General features: G+C 52.5%; 2 protein-coding genes across 2 annotated transcripts; both read right to left on the bottom strand.

The window, feature by feature from the left end:
- Nucleotides 1-4,001: 4,001 nt before the first annotated feature.
- MIND_01421300 (Fe2OG dioxygenase domain-containing protein) lies at nt 4,002-5,384 on the bottom strand (the record flags this gene model as incomplete). Its single annotated transcript, XM_037370600.1, has 2 exons — nt 4,002-5,211; nt 5,251-5,384. 2 exons carry the CDS (start codon nt 5,382-5,384, stop codon nt 4,002-4,004), a joined length of 1,344 nt encoding a protein of 447 aa, XP_037212981.1.
- Nucleotides 5,385-11,119: 5,735 nt separating this feature from the next.
- Nucleotides 11,120-11,808, bottom strand: MIND_01421200 (uncharacterized protein; the record flags this gene model as incomplete). The annotated part of the gene is made up of 4 exons (XM_037370599.1): nt 11,120-11,127; nt 11,176-11,420; nt 11,470-11,624; nt 11,680-11,808. The coding sequence occupies 4 exons, from the start codon at nt 11,806-11,808 to the stop codon at nt 11,120-11,122; spliced, it is 537 nt and encodes a 178-aa protein (XP_037212980.1).
- Between the last annotated feature and the right edge of the window lie 844 nt (nt 11,809-12,652).

Genomic DNA, 12,652 nt, shown 5'->3' with positions numbered 1-12,652 from the left:
TTCAAGGTGCTCGCAGAGGTTAGCAAAGGTGCCTACAAGCTAGACCTCCCCCCGCGTTACTCCAAGCTCCACCCCGTCTTCCCCGTTGTTAAGCTCGAGCCCGCTCAGGACGACCCCTTCGACGGACGACCCGGCTACGACGAACCGCCCCGAACTAGAGGACGGAGTTCCCGAATGGGAAGTCGAGGAAATCTTGGATGCCAGGATAAGGTATAAGCGTCTTAACTATTTCGTCAGGTGGAAAGGCTACGATGCTTCACACGACTCGTGGGTTCGGTTCGACCGTGTCTTTGCGCCAGACAAGATTGCGGACTTCTATCGGAGATACCCGGGTAAACCACGGCACATCGCCTCAGCAACCTTCGACTCGCTGCCCTTCTCGTATTATGCGTCGGGACGCCGCATTCAAAGGGGGGGTGATGTCAGGGGAACCCCGCTCGGCCTCCTTCGGACCCTCCGAACGCATCCGAGGCGCATCCGACCGGCGCCCCCTCGGACGCTCCGACCCACCCCGACCATCGTCCACGGCCTCCTTCGCCCGCACAATCACCGATCCGTCAAGACCCTCCCAACGATCACCTTGGGACAGAGCCTGCGACGCCGCTCAGGCCTTCTGCGCTCTACGTCGGCAGTTACGGACGACCAGTATATAGTTGGCGCCCTAGCAGGCGGACCCTTAGAGTTTCTTCTCTTTGGATCCTCCCCTGCTAGGTCGGTCCCTCCGTGTATTTCCCGTAGCTTTTATTCACGCTTTGGATCCTCCCCTGCTAGGCTTTCGTCGGAGTCTCCAGGGTTGCCCTTACATGCGCTGTTACGGGGCGATGAACGCCGAAATATAAGAAGACGGGTATGTGTTATCGCTCAGCTTACCTTTCCGCCAATGACCATCGTGAAAGACACCAACTCGCCACTTGTTGTGGTCGTGGGTGGGACCGGGGCTCAAGGCGGCAGCGTTGTGCTTGCCCTTTCGGAATCCGACAAGTCATACCGCATTCGCACATTTACTCGCGACACTGCCAAACCCTCTTCGATGGCGCTGTCCAGGCATGGTGTCGAAGTTATCGGCCTGTCTTTGACAGCTGACGACAAGGAGGCGGTCTTCGCGGCCTTCGAAGGCGCCGACTATGCCTTTGTAAGTACTTATGTTTTTTTTTCCTCTGGTAAAGTGTACTCACATGTCCTACTAGTTGCTCACCAATTGGGCGGAGCATTTCGATCCAGGTCGGGTGAGTCATAATCCCTTCAATGCTGCAGACAACTCAGGCGTATACGGGGTTTTTTTTAAAAACATCTCTTGTAATTAGAATATTAACATTTTTAAAAAACATCAGTGATTTACAAGTCTTCCCCTCATTTTAAGAAAATCCACGCTGTCAAACTCCGTATCTTTCTTGGCACCTTGGCATCAACAATTTTTTTCGTCTTTTTTAGCCTTTCCCCTACTCAGTATTTTCCCCATACTTAAGGAATTTTCCACACATCAGGTCTGGGGCCTTATAGCTACCACACTGCCCCCCCTGACAAGGCTTTTCAACCTTTTAAACCTTTTTTTGATCTCTCATTTCCCTATGTAAAACCCGCCTTTTAGCAGGGGCATAAATTAGAGGCATTTTTTAAAAACATTAACACTGGTAATGAGAAGGCTTTTTTAAAAAAAACCCCGTGTACAGGTGGACAACTGTTGACAGAAACAGCAGAAGGTAAACTCATGATTGACGTGGCGAACGCTGCCGGAGTTAAGGGCATCGTCTGGTCAGGGCTTCCCAGCATGGCATCCGAGTCTCTGTCGCGCGGCAAGTACACACAAGTCTGCCATTTCGAAAGCAAGGTCCGCGTGTCGGAATACGGCAGGGCATCAGGCGTCCCCTTCGTTGTCCTGCAAGCAGGAGGCTATGCGAGCAATATGCGCACCATAATGCGCCCGAGGAAGGTCGCGGCAGATGTCTGGGCAGTGAGCCTCCCCATCGCACCGTCGGCGCCAATACCGCTCATCGATGTCCACCATGACTATGGGCTCTTTGTGCGCAGGGCAATCGAAGCGACCGTCTTCCCTGATAGGCAGACGTGGGCGGTGTTTGCAGAGATGCTGAGCAGCGAGGACCAGGTCCGACAGCTTTCTGAGGGTGAGTGGAGATAACTAGCTTCCTTTCCGTTTGGTTTCCTCACCTTTGGTGTTTCTCAGCGACAGGCAAGAAGGTTGTCTTCAATCAAATCACATCCGCGGCCTTTGTAGCTGGGATGACCGCCGCTGGTATGCCAGTTCATCTGGCCGTGGCCTTCGACGAGCTATTCGCTGCCATTGGAGAGTTTGGGTGTAGGCTTTTCTTCTTGTGCAAACGCCGAATATGCTGATGTGTCTTTTTAGACTACACTGAAGACGCCGTTCAGCTTGGAAATTGTCTAGGGCGTAGGGTAAGGACATGGAGAGATTATGTACAGGTGCAAGTCTGGGATGATGTCTTTGATGCATAATCCTTTAGAGTCTAGATTCTAGAATTTCAGGTTAGAGAGAGCAGGCACTATTCCTATGGCGGTTACTTTAAGCAAAAAAAATAAATCGCAAGACATTTACTGTCTCGCAAGCATTTTGGACCAAATCTTGAAATTTGCCAGCAGCCAGCCTTTTGCCCCTTGCGACTGTTGCCTTTGACATTCAATTTTGCGAGCCTTTTTTTTTAATCGAGCGCAAGCCTCCTATATTGCAGACAACTTGATTAACTGTTTGAACAGTACCATAGGGCGTTGCGTAAGCATTTCTCGACGGATTTGGCTGTAACTGACAAGAATAGTACATAATTATATGCACTACCTTTATAAAATATTTCCATTCAAAAAAAAATGCATTGTAAGATTGGTGTCGCATTTATTACCAGTAGGGATTGCCTTTTTTGGAGAAGTGTAGTTGCACAAACAAAACAATAGTCAGGTCTAGGTCTACTTTGGAGATGATTGTCCACTCTGCTCAAGATAACCTGGATGATAAAACAAGCCCTAGTGTTTAATAAGTTGAAGGCCCGGAGATTGGAGTGGCTGGAAGGGGTGGAGCAAAGTGGCCAGATTTCTTTATTTTACTCAAAGTAACCACCATATACTATTCCTAGTAGTAAGTAGTGCTGGCCATTATTATATTATCTATTATCATACCATATTACTATTATTATTCCAGACTATATTACATTACGATATTATCATATTATTTAATAGTATTATTATATTATTATGGCTCTAGCATAATATATTATCATAGCAACTTATATGTCAGCCCCAAACTTATGAACCTTATAGAAAACCAGCTTGTATATTAAGTAACTAGTATTCCTTCTATTCTTATCCTCATAGTATTCTTGCATATAGTGATAAGGCTAATTGTTACCTGGTAATGATAATGGCTGAAGAAGATTGACATATTGGACGACTTATTAACCACTAGCATAAAAGGATGCTGAGAAAAATACCTGTTGACAAGGGTGTGGGAAAAGTCAGTGTGCAGACTTTCAAAAGGGGAAAATACTGTAGTATTTTACTCAGTTCGTATGTCACGCGTCACACAGGCTATAAAATTCGAAATTTTTCCGCATGTCACACCATTTTGCTCAAATTCCTGTCCCAAAAAGGTAATTTATGACATTTCCGATTTTCGTATCAGATGTCACACCATTTTTGGCATTCGAATTGAGTAAAATACTACAGTATGTTATCTATGAGAGGATGACATGAAAACTAACTAAACATACAAATTTAAATATTCAGAGGTACCAATGAGGGTTATACAATATCAGTAATTGGTGATGTAGTTTGAGAGCCCAAAATTGCCTTTTTAGGCAATTTAATACATCCCTGTTTTGAAATTGGTTTTTAAATGCCCCAGGTATTAAAAACAGGATGTAAATGTCTAGGTATTTTAATCCTGCATCCTGATCTGATTCACTAACACCGTACAAAATGGATCATTATAAACGCAATTGCGCTAACATAGCAACTAATATCTGGTCCGACCGAGTCTATGCCCGCTGCGGATGCTCTGCACGCGGTATCTCCACCAAAAGTACCGCCCGCCCATACACATGGTCCAACACGGGCTCATTCCCCATTGCAATATACGCCGACTCGGCCCTATTCCTCTCTCCCTGCGGTTCCGTCACCCAACACACCGACACCAGCTGCTCGTCATCGTACAGCTTAGTCCACGCCTGGCGCCCCGCCGCGGTTGTGCGCACGATCGGCTGCCCCACGCGTCTCAGCTCGTCATCGACCTCGCTGTCCTCCGCCAACCAGACCCTCCGCAAATCGAGCACGCTGTCGAGCGCCATGCGCACGCCCTTGCCACTATCGTAGTCCATGTCGCCTGGCGTGATATACACGAGCTTGAGCGTCGTCTTGAGCCCGGCCCGGGCTGCCGCACGCTGCATCCGCGCATCCGCCCCCTTGAGCATATAGAGCACATGGCCGAGGGTGGTGGGGTCGGAAATCGTGCGCGGGACAGGGTACTCGTGCTCGAGCCCAAAGCCCAGAAGACCGCCGTCGGGCAGGAAAGCGGGGTCGGCAAGCAGCGCAGCCAATGCACTCTGGCAGGCGACTTCGACCTCAGACAGCGGCTGTTTTGTGTTCAGATGCAGCGAGGACGATTTTGGCGAAATGAGCAGATTGTAGGTGAGTGTGACCCGGTGGCCGGAGACAACGGGCTCAACAGCATGCGTGACATCGCTAAAGAAGGCGACGTATGCGATTGAGCCGCCTTGACCGGAGAGTCGGACCGCAGAGTCAAAAGTGAACGAGTTTTTGCCGTGTGACAAGTTCAGTTGTCCGCCCCGATGCTCTGTGGGGAGAACAATGACGAGCGAGCCGACCATGCTTTTTCTGCGGGGCGTGTCTTTATGAGACTTGAAGAAAGATCCAGGGCCCGGAGGACATTCAATAAAAGGCAGAACTTTTCGAGGATTGAACTCACTATACACATTTAGCTTATACAGCTCCGCCGTGATAACCGCGTCCCCGCGTCCATCCAACAAGTCGGGAGTAATTTCCTCGAGAATATTAAGCGTTCCAATGTCAAGCGATGCCGCAAAGTCGCCGCAGTCGAGTTTCCCTGCCTTGCGGTAGCCCTCGTCAAGCACGTCTTCCGTCCCCCGCCCAAATGTCGCGGGCTGACACGCGGCAGCGAGGTCCTGCAGCTGCGCCTCCGTTGCCTCTCCAAAGTTGAGCATCGCCAGGCTTCAAAAAACGGTCAACGTTGGAGCAGCTGCAACGCACAACGCCCACCGTTCAGTGCCAGCGTGCTTGTAGAATAGCGCCAAGTCCTCGCGTCGGACGTCAAGCACACCGCATGTCCACGGCGTAGACTGCTTCATCGCGTCGCGCAGCGCCGAGAGGTGCGCTTCCGCCATTGTCGTGGTCGAGGTCAAGAAGGGCTGCCCCCTTTTCATGTCGAGTCATAAACACGTGCCCGTGACACGTTACTTGTGCCCATGAGCCTGATGCTTTCCTGTGGTTTCGAGCTGCTGGCCACAACAAGGAGCTGATAGAGCAGAAGGTTAGCGCGGGACATGAGTACTACAGCTGAGCACTTGCCTTACACGCGCTAGCAGGAACGGCTAGCTGTAAACTTGAATCAGTAAACTTGAAACAGTAAACTTGAAACAAGTACGATGGGCATGCCATGCGTCAGCGGTCACGCCGACAGCAACAGCGTTGGCCCATAGGGCACGTGGCCACAGACAAGACCCGCGGCAGCGCCAACGACGGCGTGCAGCGGCTCGCGGGTGTCGGTAAGTGACGACCGGCTGGCCGGGTGCGTGACCCGAGGCACGTGTCGCTTACCAACCCGTCTCCCGCCTTCCCCGTCTCCCGGTCGCTTCCCCCACTCGGACCTGCCCGCTGCCCCGGGACGCACGAGCGCGGCCGGCTCAAGACGCGCCGAATGCGCGGCCGCCAACGACACTGCGATGGACCGCGCTTGCTTGCTGGGCCATCGCTCAACGGCAAGGCGCTGAAATTTGTCTACGGATGCTCGACTGCTGACTACCGTGTCCAGCTGCTTGCCGACCTGCGACTATGGGTCCCGAACGACCTCTCCCACCCCAGCAGCCCTCGAAAGTGGCCAGATCGACACTGGAAATAACAAGTGTGTCAGCGCGGATGCCGAGAGAACGAGGAGGAGAAAACGCACCATTTTGGAATTGCCAGCGTCAAAATGCTGAAAATGGAGGTTAGCATGCGGATGGAGGGGAGGAGAGTGTACGTTTGTCATCCGCCATAGCACTTCTCCTGCTAACTGTTGTTATGGACGTTGTCGAGCGCGACTGTGTAGGGACGGTCAGCAGGCGAGAATAGTGAGATTCTATATGTCTGTCACCAGCACCGTTTGCTGAATAGTGATCCAGTTTTCCAATAGCCGCCCAGGACAACGACTCAACGACCATGCTCAACGACCATGCTGCAAATGACCGTGAGGAGGGAAACTTGAACGGGGAAGGAACGCACATGAATCTGTGGATTTGACGATTCAAATCTGCAAGAAGGCGCGGACAAATGAGCTCTGTCGGCCGGTAAGTACATATCAAGGGCCAAAACGAGTACTAACTTACCTTGAAGGTTTGCGAATGAAATCGGTTGGATCAAGGCCTATGCAAAGTAAGTTGACGCGTTCGCGGATGCATCGCATGGACTCAACTCCTCCTCCAGCAGCCCAGCTTGAGTTTGGCGAAGGGGCCAGGAACGATGCCGATGACGGCCGTATGAGGAAGGAACAACACGGGAACAAGGCTGTAACAAGGTAAGCGTTCGACACAATGGTAATATTGTGAAGCTGACCTTGGACAAGGAGCGCGTGTCGAGCTTGGAGGTTGCATATATGTCTGACAAGCGGTAAGCACAGGAGTCTTCAAACCAAAGACGACCCACTGCTTCATTTACTTAATAATACGTCGGGGTCCTGATGGTCCGGTACCGATGAATCCTGTCCCAATACAACCGTTCAACAAGAAATACTTGCTGCCGAGCCGCGTATTTTGGCCTCGAATGCCGAAACCATCTTCAGAGTCGACCTCCGGGTCTAAAGTGAGATTTTTCAGTGCTGATGGCATAATCGCCTTCCTCTCCAATTTTTCGCATGATGGTCGCGTCCTCCTCCTTCCCTCCCCCCCTCCATGACGGACGATGTCGTGCCCCAATTGCTTCACATTCTCGTTGTTGCTTTGCACCTGGCTGACCGTGGCAGAACGCGCGCATCATCGCGGACAACTTGGGCCAAATCCGAGTCGCTTGAAAGTCCGCAAGAGCTTCTCACTCCCCAATCCGCTCAAATTTTCCTCTCAATTCCACCCATCCCTTGACCATCACTCCGAATCACCTCCGCCAACGCGTATGTCGCCCTTCGACGAAGAATCGCCGCCTATGCCGCCGCAAGACAAAAGGTGCTTGACAGCAACCTTCCCCCTGGAATGGTGGGGAAAAAAGAATTAGGTAGAAGGGGAAGAGTATGGTGCACAACGAGATATACTCGATAGAGCGCCAGCTGCCGCGTCGTGCGAGATATGTCGCCGTCTTTCTATCGCGGGCGAGCACGTGACTTGCCATTTTGGGAAGTCGACGCCGATTGCATGGGGAGGGTGCAGGCGTGGGCGGGGAGGACGGGGGAGGGATAAGAGGGGAGCAGGGAGTTATAGTGAAGGTGTGTGGGCGCAGTTAAAAAAGCTACAATGGTCCACAAGCTGGACCCAAATTGCCCACTGTCGAAGTCAGTCGACATCGGTCGGATACGAGCCCCAAGACTGCAAGGGCAGTCTGCGAAGATGATGTCGGAGCGACAGATGAAGAGTTGTGCAGTAAGACATGCTATTTGCTCCTGACAATGAAAGCGGCGGCCTTCCTCCTCTCGAATCGACACAAGGAGATAGTGGTGTAAGAGGGTGGAGATGTACCACGCTCGATACGCTGGGCGGAGCGCTATTGTGCGGGATATGTGGTCTTGGAAGGTTGACGTGCCGCCACAAGCAGAGGAAAGCACGACACATTCGAGGGCGGAAGTAGTCGATGGAAAGCAGGAAGCGTCCACAAACTAGCAGATGAGTTGGGAAGGTCGCCAACTTTGAAGGTGAGCATTACTTGCATGCCGAGGAGGTCCTGCTGTATGCAGATATGACAGCGCGAAAGCCAATGTAGTAGTGGCTGTCGGGTCGTGCTTCTTTGTAGAGTTGCTGCGCGGGCCAGGATGGGTGGGTTTGGCTCATCCAATTGCGTTAGGAATTCGCAAGGAGCCTGGAAGTGGCGACAGAGATGACGAAGGAGCAAGAAAAGGGCCAGTGGGACTTTGGAGCATGTAAAGACCACGTTGTCGACAGGAAGGTAGAGCAACGACTCACACAAGTTCCCGAGCACATATGAGCGCGAGCCCGTAGCCTGTCGAAAATGGCCGCTCTGGCAGCAGCGGGCTCGCAACGCCGTCGTCTCCACGCCTAATGTAACTCCGCACAGTGGCCACGCCGACGACAATCATGGTGCTACTTGGAAATGTAGCGGGGAGCTAGGCGCGGGCGAATACGCTTCCGGAATGTAGTGCGGAGGTACTGGGCATGTATGTCAGCTTAAAGACCTAGTTGACGAGAAGATGGAGACAGCAGACGCACCTCCTACTCCCACCAGCGCTCCCATCCTACTCCCACCAGCGATCCCAACCTCCCATTCCCCTGCCTCCCCTAATAGCACACTACGTTTGGCGCTGCATGTCGCGCGCAGATCCCTAGGCGATGTTTCAGGCGTCGCAAGCGATGGAGTCGGCCATAGCCATCGTGGTGGAAGTGGAGAAGAAGATCGGTGAGATCACATGCTCGGGCCGATCTCTGTCTTCTGCGACGACGACGGCTGCGACTCCTCTCCCGCCTTTCGCCAGCCAATGTTACTCAAGCGGGAACATGGTAGACTACTACTCTTCGGCTGTGGTATGCACACGCCCGCATCACTGTCGGCATAAGTACCCTGCTTGGCTCATCGAAGCTCACCGACTCCGACAGAATCCTGCGGGCACCAAAACGCGGCGGAGGGAGCTTGCCCTGATCATGATACCTTGAGAAGGTATCCTGCTGCTCTCTTCGTTCGTCACACCAACCATCCGCCCAGCACCTCCGTTTCTGCCCTTGAGCCTCTCTCGCGCCACTGTCAGTCAGCGCAGCAGTGCAACGTCCTCAGCTGCCCCAACGGCAGCCCGGGCTGGTGGAAGATCCTGGTCTTGCAGTAATGCTCATGCGCCGGCGGTACTATGGCTGAAAAAGTACAGAATGGGTAGGATTTGCCCAAGATTTGCCAGCACTCTGCCCTCCACGACAACCCAACAAGCGTTCCTCTCTTCCGCCTTGCCTCCGACCCTCGCGCGAGTCCTTCCGCGAAGCCGAGAGATACAAAAACTTGGCGCGTTGACTCAACCCAGCTGCTGTTGTAAATCTGCATTAACATGTTCTGTCAGGATTGAGGTACTTGTGTATCGAAGTCGTACAAACATGCGGGCCTCTCAGTGCCATGCGCTACCACAAGCACATGTGGCTGTAGATACGACTGGCAATGCGTGTGTCCTTTGCAAATCACACGGCCTATTAGTACGCTTCCTGCTCCCAAACTTCGCCGTACTTGCTTCATACTAGCACCTACGCCCTCCTGCATGCAAGGTGTTGCGCCAGACAACTGATCCGCCGTTCTATTCCTCCCATCAACCGAAACACACCCTACGACCGCGCCTCCGCACGCACTCGGTCCACACTTCGCACATAACCGGCTTACCGTACCTCTACCTACCTGTGACGACTTGCGCCGTTCCGCCCATTCTTCGGCTCTCGGCTCAGTATATCCACCTTGATTGTGGTCTCCACAGCGCAATCGGCGAGCATGCCCGCCTCTTGCTCATGATCACTCGCCATACGGTGCAAATCGACGATTCGAAGGTGCTGCAGTGACTTGCCAACGATGCCATTGGCATCGCGGACTCACCGGCATGGGGAGCATACTAGTAGGATTCGGATGGATGATACTAGTATGTATCAAAGATCGCGATTCGCAGCAACGGCAATACATTCTCCAAGAGCATTGCACGATGCCCAGGACTGTGGTTCATCGCCAATTTTATAGCACGACGGGCGCAACATCTTCTGCTAACCGCGTTTGAGGTCGCCACGCTAGCATGATCCCCACATTCTGGTGTGCGCGCTTCACCGACTACCGCGTTCTCAAGTCCTCCAGCATATTCTCGTGGTTCCTCGCTGACAGACAGCGACAATTTCACTGTACTCGGCGGCGCGCGTTATTGTTCTTGTCTTGCCCTTTGCCATGTTATGTTCTCTACCTCCAACCGCGCTTGCAGACGTCAACTGGGGCGTACATACATTCCACAATTGTAACATAATAGATTCTTTGCAAACTACTGGAAACCACGAAAGAGCACTACATTCGAATTCTGCAGTAGGTAGATATATATCGTAGTTTATGTGTTCATCCAGAAGTGGAATGACGATCCAAGAGACAATTTCTCCGCGCAAACAAGGGGGCAACTGTCAAGGAGAGTCGTTGGAAAAGGAACGACGGAAGTGGAGAAGCCGAACCTTCATTTGTGAAGACCTGAGAGATATCGTTATCTTGCTTGGGAGCTCCGAGTCATCCAACTCGCATGGGCAACTCGGCAGTCGGCATATGCCTAAGGTGTCCTTCACCAAACGCCTCGCAACGGCCGCTTCAAACGGTCTCCCAAGCTCCCCCATCCCTTAAGCACCGCCCCAAATCGCCTCCGCTGACGCGTATGTAGCCCTTCAACAAAGAAAAGTCGCCCATGCCTCCCATATGGCGGTCGGAGAAAACACGTTCTATGGCGGCCTTCCCCGTCGAATGGTGGCGAATGAAGAAATAGATACGAGGGGACAGGTATGAGGCACAACGAGATACACTCCGCAGAGCGCTAGCTGCCGCGTTGAGTAAGATATGTGGACGTTTTTCGGGCGAGTGGATGTGCACGTGACTTTCCATATGCGGACAAAAATTTTGATTCGCTTGGGCGGATGGTGCAGACGTCGACAGAAGAGCGCAGAAGCTGAGAACGAAGCAGGGAAGTATGTATATGTTGCTTGGGAGGGGATATTGTTGTTCATGTGGCTAAACGGCGCTTCAGACATGGAAGATGTAGAGAAAAGTGGACCGTACCTTCCACCGTGCTTGTCGCGCAGAGATGAGATGGGTAGTCGTATTCCGGTCGGTCATCGCGATTCCCTTGACCAGATAGAGGGCAAGGGGACGTCTGTGTCGACTGACCAGCGACGACGCTTAGCCGAAGCGCGGAATTTCGCGGTCGAAGGCCGGCGGGCTGCTTCACAACGAGCAACGCATCTTCTTTGTGCGGTTGCGGAGATAAATCATGGGTGGATGTGCCATTTATGGCAGGGAGGACACTTTAGCACTTTGTCAATGGATGAAGTAGGCGGGTGGTCAAGCACGCACTCGAGAACACTAGTATGCATGGCGGTCTTCCAGATACGATGGCAGTCTCCCAGATACGGGAAGAATGACGGGTCCAGAGACCGTCTGACAGAAAGTGTTGCTGGAGAATGAGAATGTCGCGGTATTGCGACCCTGAAATCAAGTCGACAAAGAACCTGCGAGGGAGAATGTCAGTACCAACCTTGCGTAACGAAAGTGACTTTCGCGCACCTGTATCCACATCCGTTTGTCTCCCGCTGCCCTCTCGAGAACCGCCCAAAACTCCATCGCCGCCCCGTTGCTGCGAACCGAATGTCCCCCATTTGCTGATAGTTCGTTGTTGCTGTACGCAGAAGGCATTGCTGCAAGGCCGCCCGAGCGTAAAGCTCTAGGTACTTATTGCTATTCTCTGAATTAGCCACATCTACAAAGGAAGGCGAGCGAAAACGCACATTGCTCCGTTGCCAATTAACTCATCCAGCCTCTCGTCTACTCAACTCCCAGCGGCGCATGTAATCGTTTCTCTGGATGCCAGGTCAGCAAAACGGAGAAGGGCGTGCCGAACAGCCCCACTTTTGCCTCCTCAGCCAAACACGGTCTTCGCCCGGTCAGCCGTTGTCCCTTTGGCTTCGATTTTGAGTTGGAACGAGATGGGTATGCTGCGGGCTGTGCACTGCAACGGCCGAAATAGATGGATGGACATAGGGGTGACGGTAAGAGAGAAGGAAAGTCTGATGCATCGTCGCTGTGACAGTCGCCATTTTGCTCGTTGTTTCTCGCCACCAGGACTACATAATCGTGCATTGCAACATCCTTTTCTACTCTCAAGTAACTAGTTGCCCGACGCCTGAATCCCGTTGACCCCCATTTTTATTGTATCCGCGATTTCGACTGCTTCCGCTCTTGCCTGCGACATGCCCACCCGACTTCCGCCAGAGCTTTATGAGCCTATTCTTGCCAACATCTCCAACGAGGACAGGCAGACACTCTCCTCATGCTCTTTGACCTCGACTTCATTCCGATGCCCTGCGCAGAAGCAACTCTTCTCGGCTCTCCGCATTGAGACCGGCTCCTACGACCACGCTGCCGGCCTCCTCGAAGCAAAGCTTTGCGCCATATATAACCAGCCTCCACATCGTGCTTACATACGATGCGGCGCACTGGGAAGAAACCACCCCGTTGCTGAGTCTCAGGCTGTCTTCAG

Source organism: Mycena indigotica, assembly GCF_014461135.1.
Source record: "Mycena indigotica strain 171206Taipei chromosome Unknown Mind.scaff0019, whole genome shotgun sequence".
In the NCBI taxonomy this organism is placed as follows: Eukaryota; Fungi; Basidiomycota; class Agaricomycetes; order Agaricales; family Mycenaceae; genus Mycena; species Mycena indigotica.
Note: the sequence above shows the minus strand (reverse complement) of the source record. Positions and strands in the feature narration are given on the sequence as shown.